The 13602-nt window shown below is 65.5% G+C and overlaps 1 protein-coding gene across 3 annotated transcripts in view; it reads left to right on the top strand.

The window, feature by feature from the left end:
- The first annotated feature begins 5168 nt into the window (after positions 1 to 5168).
- Positions 5169 to 13602, top strand: part of LRP1 (LDL receptor related protein 1) — a 103284-nt gene continuing 94850 nt past the window's right edge. For all 3 annotated transcript variants that reach the window (XM_069879633.1, XM_069879632.1, XM_069879634.1), the window contains exon 1: positions 5169 to 5257. In XM_069879633.1, the coding sequence (XP_069735734.1) occupies positions 5182 to 5257 (76 nt within the window). In that variant the 5' untranslated portion in view covers positions 5169 to 5181. The remainder of the gene's footprint in view (positions 5258 to 13602) is intronic.

Below are 13602 nucleotides of genomic sequence, written 5' to 3'. Positions count from 1 at the left end.
AGCGGCGCCGCGGGGATCCGCACGGGCACCACCCGGCCCGAGCCGCACCGGCCCCCGGTCCCGCACCCATTCCCGGTCCCGCACCCACCTGGTCCCGCACCGACCCCCGGTCCCGCACCCACCTGGTCCCGCACCCACCCGGTCCCGCACCGGCCCCCGGTCCCGCACCCACCTGGTCCCGCACCCACTCACGGTCCCAAACCCACTCACGGTCCCGCACCGACCCCCGGTCCCGCACCCACCTGGTCCCAAACCCACTCCCGGTCCCGCACCCACTCACGGTCCCGCACCCACCCGAGCCCGCACCGACCCCCGGTCCCGCACCCGCTCATGGTCCCGCACCCACCCGAGCAGCACCGACCTCAGGTCCCGCACCGATCCCCGGTCCCGCACCCACCCGGTCCCGCACCCACTCACAGTCCCGCACTCACTCCCGGTCCCGCACCCACTCGTGTCCGCATCGACCCCCGGTCCCGCACCCACCCGGTCCCGCACCCGCTCATGGTCCCGCACCCACCCGAGCAGCACCGGCCCCCGGTCCCGCACCCACTCCCGGTCCCGCACCGACCCCCGGTCCCGCACCCACCCGGTCCCGCACCGGCCCCCGGTCCCGCACCGACCCCCGGTCCCGCACCCACCCAAGCCGCACCAGCTCCCGGTCCCGCACCCTGTCCTGCACCCACCCGAGCCGCACCGACCCCCGGTCCCGCAACCACTCACGGTCCCGCACCCACCCGAGCCCGCACCGACCCCCGGTCCCGCACCCGCTCACAGTCCCGCACCCACCCGGTCCCGCACCCGCTCATGGTCCCGCACACACCCGAGCAGCACCGACCTCAGGTCCCGCACCGACCCCCGGTCCCGCACCCACTCCCGGTCCCGCACCCACTCCCGGTCCCGCACCCGCTCATGGCCCCGCACCCACCCGAGCAGCACCGACCTCAGGTCCCGCACCGACCCCCGGTCCCGCACCCACTCACAGACCTGCAACCACTTACGGTCCCGCACCCGCTCATGGTCCCGCACCCACCCGATCCGCACCGGCACCCGGTCCCGCACCCACTCCCGGTCCCGCACCCACTCCCGGTCCCGCACCCACTCCCGGTCCCGCACCCACCCGGTTCCGCACCCGCTCATGGTCCCGCACCCACCCAAGCAGCACCGACCTCAGGTTCCACACCGACCCCCGGTCCCGCACCCACCCGAGCCTCACCGGCCCCCGGTCCCGCACCCACTCACGGTCCCGCACCCACCCGAGCCGCTCCTTCCCGGGGGGGCTGTCAGCACGCCCCCCCCCCCCCGCCCCATTCCGAGGGGTGGTCCCGGTCTGTCCCCCCCCCCCCCCGGTTTGATCCTCAGGGGTCCCGGGAGGGGGGTGCCCCCCGACGTTTGGGGTGCGGGGTCATAGCGGTGCCGGGGGCTCTTCTCCTGAACCGGGGCCGCCAGGGGGCGCTGCAGCCCCGTCGGTGCCACCGGGATTGGGGGGGGGGGCAGCCCCGCGATGCTCCCCCCGCCCCCGCTCCCCCCGTTACGAGCCCCGGTGGCGCCCGGGGCCGGTTTGGGGGTCCCGGGAGGGGGGGGACACGTAGGGAGGGGGGGAGAGAAGAACTCCTGGCCCACCCCCCCCCCCCGGTGCCCCTCGCGGGGGCGGCTTCCTGGGAACATCTGGCCCCCCCTCCCAAACATCTGGAGCCGCTCAGCAGCCCCCCCCCCCCCGCATCACCGGGTGGCGCGGGGGAGGCGCGTGACGTCATTGTTTTAACAGCTGACGTCATCAAGGGGAGGTGGAGGGGGGGGTCATGATGGGTGATCTCAACCCCCTTCCCCCCCCCCCGGGCTCTCAGCCCCTCGCAAGCAGCAGCGGGGGGTGGGGGGGGCAGGGGATGACGTCACAGGTCTGGAAGGGAATGACGTCACAGGTCTGGAAGGGAATGACGTCACGGCTCCAGCTCTGACGTCACGGCTCAGCCCCGGGGGGGCGGGGGGGCGGGCACGGATGGCATCGGCTCCACCTCCGAGGGGTCCGGGGCTGCGCCCCCCCCCCCCCCCCACCCCGCTCTGGATCCCGAAGGCTCCCCGGGGGCGCCTATGCTGGTGGATGCTGGGGGGCTCGTGGATGCCAGCAGGCTAGTGGGTGCCAAGGGGCTCCTGGGTGCCAGGGGGCTCGTGGATGCTGGGGGGCTCGTGGATGCCAGAAGGCTAGTGGGTGCCAAGGGGCTCCTGGGGGCCCATGGGCTCGTGGATGCTGGGGGGCTCGTGGATGCTGGGGGGCTCGTGGATGCCAGCAGGCTAGTGGGTGCCAAGGGGCTCCTGGGTGCCAGGGGGCTCGTGGATGCTGGGGGCCTCGTGGATGCCAGCAGGCCAGTGGGTGCCAAGGGGCTCCTGGGGGCCCATGGGCTCGTGGATGCTGGGGGGCTCGTGGATGCTGGGGGGCTTGTGGATGCCAGCAGGCTAGTGGGTGCCCATGGGCTCGTGGATGCCAATGGACTTGTGGATGCCAGCAGGCTAGTGGGTGACAAGGGGCTCCTGGGTGTCCATGGACTCATGGATGCTGGTGGGCTTGTGGATGCCAGCAGGCTAGTGGGTGCCCATGGGCTCCTGGGTGCTGGTGGGCTGTGGATGCTGGTGGGCTCACGGGTGCCAATGGGTTTATGGGTGCCAGTGGGCTCGTGGGTGCCAATGGGCTTGTAGGGCCAATGGGTTCATGGCTACCAGTGGGCTCGTGAATGCCAGCAGGCTCGTGGGTGCCAGTGGGCTTGTGGGTGCCAATGGGCTCATGGGAGCCAATGAGCTTGTGGATGTGGGTGGGCTTGTGGGTGCCAGTGGGCTAGTGGGTGCCAACGGGCTTGTAGGGCCAATGGGTTCACGGGTGCCAGTGGGCTCAGGGGTGCCGGCAGGCTCGTGGGTGCCAGTGGGCTTGTGAGTGCCAACAGGCTCATGGAAGCCAATGAGCTCGTGGATGTGGGTGGGCTTGTGGGTGCCAGTGGGCTCACGGGTGCTGATGGCCTCATGAATGCCGGTGGGCTAGTGGGTGCCAGTGGACTCACGGGAGCCAATGAGCTCATGGATGCCATCGGGCTCATGGATGCCATCGGGCTCATAGATGCCATCGGGCTCATGGACGCTGGTGGGCTCGTGGGTGCCGGTGGGCTCACGGGTGCTGGTGGGTTCAAAGAAGCCGACGAGCTCGTGGGTGCCGGTGGGCTCGTGGCTGCCTCGTGGAGGTTGCCCAGGTGGGAGCCACGTGGCACGTGGCGAGGGTCCCGCTGCTCGGAGACCCCAGCGGGCCCATCCCCTGCAGCAGGAGCCCTCTGTCCCCCACCTCAACTGACCCCCCCTACCCTTCCCCATTGCTCCCCCTGACCCCTTCTCCCCACTGCCCCCCTCTGCCTGCCCCCCTTCCCCACTGACCCCCCAGACCCTCGCCCACCCCCACCCCCATTGCTCTCCCTGCCCGCTCCCCATCCCCACTGACCCCCCCGCCTGCCCCCTCCTCATTGCTCCCCCTGCCCGCTCCCCCCCACTGCCCCCCCATTGCTCTCCCTACCTCCTCCCCACTGACCCCCCCGCCCCCTCCCCATTGCTCCCTCTACCCCCCCACTAACCCCCCCATAGCTCCCCTCCCCATAGCCCCCCAGTCCCCTCCCCATTGCTCCCCTGTCCCCTCGCCCCCTCCCCATAGCTCCCCCCTCCCCATTGCACCCCCCTCCCCATTGCACCCCTCTCACCATTGCTCCCCCCTCCTCACTGATCCCCTCCCCACAGCTCCCCCACCCCATAGCCCCCTCCCCATAGCTCCCCCCTCCCCATTGCTCCCCTCCCCATAGCCCCCTCCCCACTGCTCCCCTCCCCACACCTCCCCCCTCCCCACTGCTCCCCCCCCACAGCTCCCCTCCATTGTTCCCCTCCCCACACCTCCCCCCTCCCCACTGCTCCCCTCCCCATAGCCCCCTCCCCACAGCTCCCCCTTCCCCATTGCTTCCCTCTCCCCATTGCTCCCCTACCCATAGCCCCCTCCCCATTACTCCCCTCCCTATAGCTCCCCCCTCCCCACTGCTCCCCCCTCCATATCCCCCCCATTGCTCCCCTCCCCACAGCTTCCCCCTCCCCATTGCTCCCCCCCTCCCCATTGCACCCCCCTCCCCATTGCACCCCTCTCGCCATTGCTCCCCCCTCCTCACTGATCCCCTCCCCACAGCTCCCCCTCCCCATAGCTCCCCCCTCCCCATAGCTCCCCCCTCCCCATTGCTCCCCTCCCCATAGCCCCCTCCCCACTGCTCCCCTCCCCACACCTCCCCCCTCCCCACTGCTCCCCTCCCCATAGCCCCCTCCCACTACTCCCCCCTCCCCACACCTCCCCCTCCCCACTGCTCCCCTCTCCCCATAGCTCCCCCCTCCCCACTGCTCCCCCTCCCCATAGCCCCCTCCCCATTGCTCCCCTCTCCCCACTGCTCCCCCCTCCCCACTGATCCCCTCCCCATTGCTCCCCCCTCCTCACAGCTCCCCCCCATAGACCCCTCCCCATTGCTCCCCTCTCCATTCCTCCCCTCTCCCCTTAGCCCTCTCCCCATAGCTCCCCCCTCTCCACTGCTCCCCCCTCCCCATTGCTCCCCTCTCCCTATAGCCCCCTCCCCATTCCTCCCCTCTCCCCATAGCCCTCTCCCCATAGTTCCCCCCTCCCCACTGCTCCCCCCTCCCCATAGTCCCCTCCCCATTGCTCCCCCCTCCCCACACCTCCCCCCTCCCCACTGCTCCCTCTACCCCCCCACTCGCCCCCTCCCCATACCCCCCCCCCCACGCATGCGCGCCGCGCGGACGCCGCGCACGACGACGACCCCCCCCCCCTCCCCTCGCCGTCGCGCCCCCCCCCCCACCGGTGACGTCAGGCCCCCCCCCCCCAACTCTCCGCGGCGGCGGCGGCGCGCGCAGCCCCCGCCCCCCCCCCCTCCCCCCTCCCTCCCCCCTCCCTCCCCCCTCCCCTTTCCCCGCCGCCCCCGGCGCCGCCGCCGCCGCCGCCGCCCAAGCCCGCAGGGTCCCCCCCGCCCGCCCGCCCGCCGGCCCCGCCCGCCGCGGATGTCGGTGCGCGGGCCCGGGACGCGCCGCCCCGCGGGCTGCACGGCGTGAGCAGCCGGAGCCGCCGCCACCGGAGCCGCCACCGGAGCCACCGGAGGAGCCGCGGGGATGGGGCCGCCGCTGCCCCTCGCCCGCTGCCTCCTGCTCGCCCTGCTGGCCGCGCCCGCCGCCCGCGCCCTCGAAGGTGAGTGAGGGGGGGGGGCACCGACCCCCCCCCCCCCCCCCCCCCCCCAATCCCTCCACCCCGCACCGGGACCGCGGGGAGCATCGCTGGGGGGGGCGGGGGGTCGCGGGATGCGAGCATCATGGGCTGCGAGGATTGGGGGGGGGGGGGGGGGGTGCGGGGATCTCGGGGTTCCCGGGATTAGAGGGGGCGGGGGGGGGGGGGGTCTCCGCATCTGCGCAGCCCCGGATCGCTGCCGTGACAAAGCAGAGCGGGGTGAGGGGTGGGGGGGGGGTCGGGAATACCGGGAGCCAGGCTGGGGGGCCCCGGGAATAAGCCGGGGCATCGCGTCCTTCCAAGCGCCGCAGTGAAGGGATGCGCCCCCCTACCCCCCCCCCCCCACCTCAACCCAGCCACTCGCTCCCTCTCCCTGTTTTCTCCCTCTTCCCTGGTTTTGGGGCACTTCCATCCCATCCCATCCCTCTGGGAGCTGAAGTTATCCCCGCAACCAGGTGGGGAAGTTGGGAGCTGGGGGGTCGGGATGCTGGGGATCGGGGGAACCCAGCTTGTGGCAGCCTGGCTCGCCCCACAATCCCTGAATCCCTCAATCCCTCAATTCCTCAATCCCTGAATCCCTCAATTCCTCAATCCCTCAATCCCTGAATTCCTCAATCCCTCAATTCCTAAATCCCGCAATCCCCCTCTTGCATAACCGGAGCCGCAACAAGCCCCGCTGCGGAGTTTGGCCTCGTCCGCTCTGGTGGCACTGGGGAAAAATGTTTACCCAGCGATGGGTCTGTCTGTCTGTCTGTCTATCTGTCTGTCTGTCCGGCTCTTTTCCAAGCCGCGCACGTCCCGTTACCCCTTGCTCTTATTGATCTAGTCAGTAAATACTTGAGCGAGCTCGTCCAGCTCCGGGGCCGCGGGTTGACTGCGCGAGGGGGGCTGCGCTTGGCAGCGCCGGCGGTTTCGGAGCTGGCAGCCGGACGAGCCGGGAGCCGGCGATGGAGAAGTTCGCTGCAAGGCTTGAACGTGCCGAGCAGGAGGCTGCTTTTTTCCCTTGAAAAGCAGGGAGATGGGGGCTCTGAGTTGGCTCAGTTGGTTTTCCTCCTGTGCGTTCCTTCTGCTTTTTTGGGAAGGGTTTTCGGTCCCCTCTCTTCGCCCACCTCGGAGCGAGGCTGGCGTTTGGTGGCGTGGCAGCGCCTGACCCATCTCCAGGGATGGAGGAGGAGGAAGAGGAGGAGGAGGCTGGGGCACACGCCAGCTCGCTGCTTCAGATTCGGGTCTGGGCTGCGGGAGGTTGGAGCCTGCGGTTTCATAGAATCATAGAATAACCAGGTTGGAAGAGACCCACCGGATCGTCGAGTCCAACCATTCCCATCAATCACTAACCCATGGCCCTCAGCGCCTCATCCCTTAAACCCCTCCAGGAAAGGGGACTCAACCCCCTCCCTGGGCAGCCTCGGACACTGCCCAGTGACCCTTTCCAGGAAATATTTTTTCCTGATGTCCAGCCTGAGCCTCCCCTGGTGGAGCTTGAGGCCATTCCCTCTCGTCCTGTCCCCTGTCCCTTGGGAGAAGAGCCCAGCTCCCTCCTCTCCACAACCTCCTTTCAGGGATCTGTAGCCCCTCTGGAGGTCCAGGCGCTTCATTAGCCTCCATGGAAGGGACAGAGCTGCTGCTGACACCCCCCAAGCCACCCCGCTTGGCTGGCACCCGTGCGGTCGTTAGCATAGGTTGATTGACCCGCTGGCACCCCCTTTGAGGGCTGAGCTGAGTCCATCGGCATCATCTGCTCCCACCCAGCTCCCCGGGACCCATGGGTTGGAGCCGCCGGTGGATCCAGAAGTTGGTGGGGGTGGGAAGGACGGGCATCACTCATTGCATAAGATCCGTTGCCTTTGGAAACGAGGCTGCAAGAGGATGATGATCTAGAGGGAAGTTCCTCGCCATCCCTTCTCCACCCTATGAGCTGGAGCGGGGCAGAAGCCAGTGCAGAGAGGCCCCCTTGCTCCAGCAGCCTCTGGGAGGGGCTCTGCTTGGGGGTTCTGATGGGGATAGGATCCCGTACCACCCCACGGGGCAGCTCAGCGGAGCAAGAGGGCCTCCAGAGAGCTGGGGAAGGAGCTGTGTGGGTCTGTGGGGAGGAGGATGCGGAGGGGGCTCTCGAACATCTCCCCTCCAGCAGGGCTGCGGCTGGGCCAGCTGGGAAGCAGAATCATAGAATCACCAGGTTGGAAGAGACCCACCGGATCATCGAGTCCAACCATTCCCATCAATCACTAACCCATGGCCCTCAGCACCTCGTCCACCCGGCCCTTAAACCCCTCCAGGGAAGGGGACTCAACCCCCTCCCTGGGCAGCCTCTGCCAGGGACCAATGACCCTTTCCGGGAAAAATTTCATCCTGATGTCCAGCCTGACCCTCCCTTGTTGGAGCTTGAGGCCATTCCCTCTCGTCCTGTCCCCTGGGAGAAGAGCCCAGCTCCCTGATCTCCACAACCTCCTCTCAGGGAGTTGGAGAGAGCAATAAGGTCTCCCCAAGGTGGCATCTTGGTGGCATCTGAGTTGATGCCTTGGCCCTGCAGTCCTGGCTCTGGTTTCCTTGGCTCCAGGTCTCCTGCTGCCTGAGCTGGTTGCACTGGGGATCTGAGAGAACATCAGGGAGTGGGGTGTGGGGTCCCAGTCCTTACCCAGAGACCCAGCTCCCCGCGCCCGCTGCTGCGGTTTGTACCCCCAGACCTTTCCTGTGTTTTGCAGCGCGGAAAGCTCGGGCTGCAGAAAGAGGAGGCAAAGTCCAGCCTGTGCGGTGGTGGAGGAGGAAGCTCTTCAAGGGAGACAAAGGGCACCGGTGGCTTTTGTTTGCTGGAGCTCCTCTGCCGGGCAGCGTGGGGCTTCTCCACATCCCGCTGCGGGCAGAGCCGGGGAGCAGGGGCAGGCAGAGATCACCCCAATTCTGCCTTGGGAATAGCCTGAGCTTAGAGGAGGCTGCAGGGCTTTGGTTCTACGCTCCCCGCTCGCCACCCCGGGGCTCTGGTGCACCTCGGGGGTGAGGGGAGCGCGGGTGCCCATGCGTTCGTGCTGTTTTTCGGGGCGTGCGTGGGCACGTCTGGAGCTTTGCTGGGTTCAGCAGAGGTGAGGAGAGGAGTGTTTTGGGGGCTGCTGGGAGGGGAAGACAGGAGCTGTCGGAGGGGCTGCCCACGGGCATTGGCTGAAGGAAAGGGGAGGATGCTCGCGTCTCAGCGTGGAGCGTCCCGGTGAGAACCTCTGCTCTGCAGAGCTTGGCGTTCCCGGGAGGCCTTCGCCGTGCTGCCCTGCAGGAGAGGTGACGAGCTGGGGGATGCCAGCGTGTCCTGGTGCCACTGTGGTGTCTGGAGGAGAGGGCTGGGCCCCAGCCACCGTCCCGCCTGCTCCCTCTCCAGTGGCGTGCGCTGGCGCTGAAAGGATAGGGCGGACAATTCCTGGCAGAGCCTGGCAGCGCTGCTCGTTTTGGGGTGAAGGGGTGAACCTGAGGTGTTGCCCTCTCGCTGCTTCCAACGCTGTTCCAAGGCGCTGTGAATGTGGGAGCAGCTGTGGTGTCCCCCTCATCTGGGGTGTCCCAGCCCCACCACTCACCCTCATCTTATCTCTGTGCCATTTCCATGTGCTCCATCATCTTCTCTCCGTGCCACTTCCATGTGCTCCATCATCTTCTCTCCGTGCCATTTCCATGCGCTCCATCATCTTCTCTCCGTGCCATTTCCATGCGCTCCATCATCTTCTCTCCGTGCCGTTTCCATGTGCTCCATCACCTTCTCTCCGTGCCGTTTCCATGTGCTCCATCACCTTCTCTCCATGCCGTTTCCATGTGCTCCATCATCTTCTCTCCGTGCCGTTTCCATGTGCTCCATCATCTTCTCTCTTTGCCGTTTCCGTGTGCTCCATCATCATCTCTCTGTGCCGTTTCCGTGTGCTCCATCATCATCTCTCTGTGCCGTTTCCATGTGCTCCATTATCTTCTCTCTGTGCTGTTTCCATGTTCTCCATCATCTTCTCTCCGTGCCGTTTCCATGTGCTCCATCATCTTCTCTCTGTGCCACTTCCATGTGCTCCATCATCTTCTCTCCGTGCCGTTTCCATGTGCTCCATCATCTTCTCTCCGTGCTGTTTCCATGTTCTCCATCATCTTCTCTCCGTGCCGTTTCCATGTGCTCCATCATCTTCTCTCTGTGCCATTTCCATGTGCTCCACGGGATCCTCTGAACCGGGAAGGACTTGGGGCTGCTCATACTCGCCGGCATGCGATGCTTTTCCTTTGGTGTCAAGTACCACTTGAGCTGATGGGGAGCCAAACCGCCTCTGTCCTCCCTGTTCCTCAAAGTCCCTGACCTCCTCTTCTGGAGGAGCAGACTCTGCCGTGCCCTTCACTGGTTCCTCTTTGCTCGTGTCTGATCCGTGGTGGCACGACTGGCTTGCACACGGCGTCCCCGACTCCTCACGGGCTCAGAGCATGAAAGCAGAGACAATTAAAGGAAAAGCTGTGTGGGATCCCCAGAAATGCAGCCCTCGAGCCTGCCCGGGGGGACAGGGGAGTGACACGAGTGGAAGGTTGGCCCCAACCCTATCCTCCTGCTGTCTGGGATGAGGGTGGTTGGGAAAGGACCACGAGCAGGGTGAGCTCAGCCCCTCTCCGTCTCGCTCTGGGAAGACGGGGGGGGACCTGACTGCTGCTTGAGGCTCCAATTTTCTCCTGGTGTTGTGGACTTGAGAGTGGGGAGGGGGCTGGTGATGGGGCAGGATGAGGGCGAGAAGAAGGTACAAACCAAAAGCGTCGTCCCCGTTGACGGAGGTGACCAAGGTGGTGGCGAAGTGGGGATGTTGGGCACGTGGTGTCTGCAGCGCAGCGTGTGCTGCCTGGTGCCGGGGGGTTGTGGCACGGCTCGTTCCCGAGGAGCACGAGCAGCCGGTGCCGGAGAGGAGGGAGAATCACTCGCTGCCAGGTGGATCCTGCTGAGATCTCACCACCATCTCGCGAGCGCGATGGGAGCTGCGTGGGGAGCAGAGCTGCCTCTGGGGAAGCTGGGAGCTTCGCTGCCTCGTGCGGCACCGATGCCCGGGTGGGCAGAGAGAGCTGAGCCCACCTCCGCGACCACCCACGGCGCGCTGGGATTTTGGTTGTGCCTTTGGGATGGCTCCGCGTGCCCCCCAGGAGTGGCCTTTCAGCAAGACTCCGGCCAGCTCAGGCTGGGAATCGCCTCTCCAAAGTCGTGCGAGGGACCATGTGCCTCTGCGAGTGCCCTTTGGCCCGAGAAGGGGGTGCAGAGGATGATTCCCGAAACCGTGGGACAGCGCAGGGCGTTGCGGTCAAGGCTGGGCTCTTGGGAGCTGCCGGCCGGGACAAGCTGTGCTGCGCTCCTGCTGAGTCAGCACCATCGGCGCGGTGCTAACTGGTAGGGGAGACAGCGGCTTCGTTGTGGGGCTGGAGGTTCCTCTTCCAGGCCTCGAAATGATTGCAGTTACCAGATCTGCCTTGAGCGCCTTTATTTTTTGTGCAAATCCCACAGAAAATCTCCATAAGACCACCTATCGTAGAATCACCAGGCTGGAAGAGACCCACCGGATCATCGAGTCCAACCATTCCCATCAATTACTAATCCCTGTCCCTCAGCACCTTGTCCACCCGGCCCTTAAACCCCTCCAGGGGTCCCAATGACCCTTTACAGGAAAAATTTTTTCCTGATGTCCAGCGTGACCCTCCCCTGGTGGAGCTTGAGGCCATTCCCTCTCGTCCTGTCCCCTGTCCCTTGGGAGAAGAGCCCAGCTCCCTCCTCTCCACAACCTCCTCTCAGGGAGTTGCAGAGAGCAATGAGGTCTCCCCTCAGCCTCCTCTTCTCCAGCCTAAACCCCCCCAGCTCTCTCAGCCGCTCCTCTTCTTCTCCAGCCCCCTCCCCAGCTTCGTTGCTCTTCTCTGGACTCGCTCCAGAGCCTCAACATCCTTCTTGTGGGGAGGGTATTGCCCTGCTTGGCACCCGTGCCCTCCGGCAGCTGCCCACCCTCCCACCCGCGGCGCCTCGGCCGAGCGCAAAACCCTCCTCCTGGCTCATCCCAACAAGTCATGGGGCTGGGCTGAAACGCCTGGATGAATCCTGTGGTTCCAAGGTTGGGAAATGAGCAGGATGGTGCCTGCTCCCGGTCACGGCGGCGCGGGGCTGACTCAGCCGGTGAGCGGTGGATGTGCCTGCCCCTTTCCTTCCTGCCGTCCCCGCTTTGCTGGGTGGCACAAGGCTCCTTTTGTGCTGGGGCTGAGTTTTATCTCCATCACCTCCCACAGAGGGCACCTGGAAGTGTTCTCACAGTCGTGGGATGCTCGAGGGGTCATAGAATCATAGACTCACCAGGTTGGAAGAGACCCACCGGGTCATTGAGTCCAACCATTCCCATCAATCACTAACCCATGTCCCTCAGCACCTCGTCCACCCGGCCCTTAAACCCCTCCAGGGAAGGGGACTCAACCCCCTCCCTGGGCAGCCTCGGACAGGGCCCAATGACCCTTTCCATGAAAAATTTTTTCCTAATGTTCAGCCTCGTGGGATGCTCGAGGGATGCTGAAGGGATGCTCGAGGGATGCTCGAGGGATGCTCATGGGTGGGGGTCCCTCCAGCAGCCTGGTCCCTCTGCGCTGGGTGCTGCTCCCTGGGATCCCGCTGGCTCCCTAGAGCAGCCGCCGTCCCCTGGAGAAGGGGGTGCGGGTGCATTTCTGGGTCCTGCTGCCTTTGTGGTGCCGTCGGTGCTGTGCACGCGGCGTGGTGGATGTATTTCAGGGGGCTCAAAGTGTTTCAGGGGGGTGGCTGAGGCAGCCAGGCTGGAGGCGGCGCGTGTCGGAGCCTTGATGAGGTTTTTTTTTTCTGCTGGCTCTCCCAAGCGGAGCGTTGGCTCCATCGGCGCAGAGCTTGCTGTCAAGGGGACGTGTTTTCCTCTCCTTTGGATTTTGCAAGACTGACTCAGGCTGTTTACAGTCCAGGTTCTGCTCTTGGCTCGGCTGTTCCGTGCCGTACCCTGGCTGGGCAGCTGCGGGGAATATTTTCAGCGACTCCTTGTTGTTTTTGCTCCGTGCCTCATATTTTAAGAACAAAAAGTGCTGGGTGGGCCTTGAGGGCTGGTTCGCTGGACGTTATTCTGTTGAGCAAGGTTGCTTTCCCCAATGCCATCCAGTCGTTTCCAGGGCTAAAAATAACCTCCCGGTGTCCTTTCTTAGCCAGGGAAGGGAGCAGAGCAGAGCTGCAGTCATGAGGAGGCTTTGCGGGATCGGAGCTGGTCCCAGCACTGCTGGATGCGAGGGCTTTGTGGGGCAGATGACTGAAATATTGGATCACGGTCTTGCTGGCAGCTCTGAGATGCTCTGGTGGGACCGTGCTCGTGGAGCTGCCGATGGGAGGGATGGGAAGAGTGGCTTCAGCTCCGGGAGAATCAGCCTGCGAGGAAGGTGAGAGCAGGGCTGCCATGTCTTAGAGGTGTGGACTGGGGCAGCGTCAGGAATTGTGGATTGCTGGGAAGGAATCGGAGCTGGAAGTGGCATCTTTGAGTGGACCAGCTGGCCTCCTGCAAGGTGTTATTTCTCCAAATGAGCCTGTGGGTGTTGGTAGCTGCATCCAGTGCCGGGCAGGCGAGGGGGGAGCTGAACCGCGAGCCTGTGGTCCGTTTGGTGAATAACGGGGGCTGCTGGTGTGGGGTTAAGGGAGACGATGGCTGCTTTGAGACGTGCTGCTGGCCTGGGGCTCTGCTCTCCATCCCATGGCGAACAAACTGTGGAGGAGGATGTCAGCTGGGGGGACAAAGGCTTCTGAGCCATCGCGCCGCTGCTGCTCTACCCTGGCCTCGCTGGGGTTTAGTTTGCTGTGGGCTGCCAGGCAAATTGTTATTTTAATCTGCCGAGAGCTTTGAAACGCATCAATCTTGTCCATTTACTTAATATGGTGCAGCTCTTTGTTTGCAGGCGCCGCTGCAGCCGTCGGAGCGCAGGGACCGAGCGCTCGCTGGGTCCCAGGTTCGCGCAGCGGCTCATTGTGGCTGATGGGGAGGCTGCTGCTGGCGAGCTGGGCTGTGCCAGAGTAACCTGTGTCCCCTCCTGGTGTCCCCTCCTGGTGTCCCCTCCTGGTGTCCCCTCCCGATGTCCCCCTCCCGCTGCGTCCCTGCACCCCAAGGGCAGAGCCCCTTGATGCTGCATCGACACGCGCGAAGCACCTCACAGTGGTTTTTCTCTTCGTGCCGTGCTCAGAATTTGAATATCGTGGCCTAAAGGATTGCACACGGATGCAGGCGCCCGCGCCGCGAGTGATGCTGCAGCACTGGGCTTCGCTGCTCGGCTGCCACCGCACCGGCTCGCTGATG

The sequence above is a fragment of the Phaenicophaeus curvirostris genome, chromosome 38, assembly GCF_032191515.1.
Source record: "Phaenicophaeus curvirostris isolate KB17595 chromosome 38, BPBGC_Pcur_1.0, whole genome shotgun sequence".
NCBI classification, from domain to species: domain Eukaryota; kingdom Metazoa; phylum Chordata; class Aves; order Cuculiformes; family Cuculidae; genus Phaenicophaeus; species Phaenicophaeus curvirostris.
Note: the sequence above shows the minus strand (reverse complement) of the source record. Positions and strands in the feature narration are given on the sequence as shown.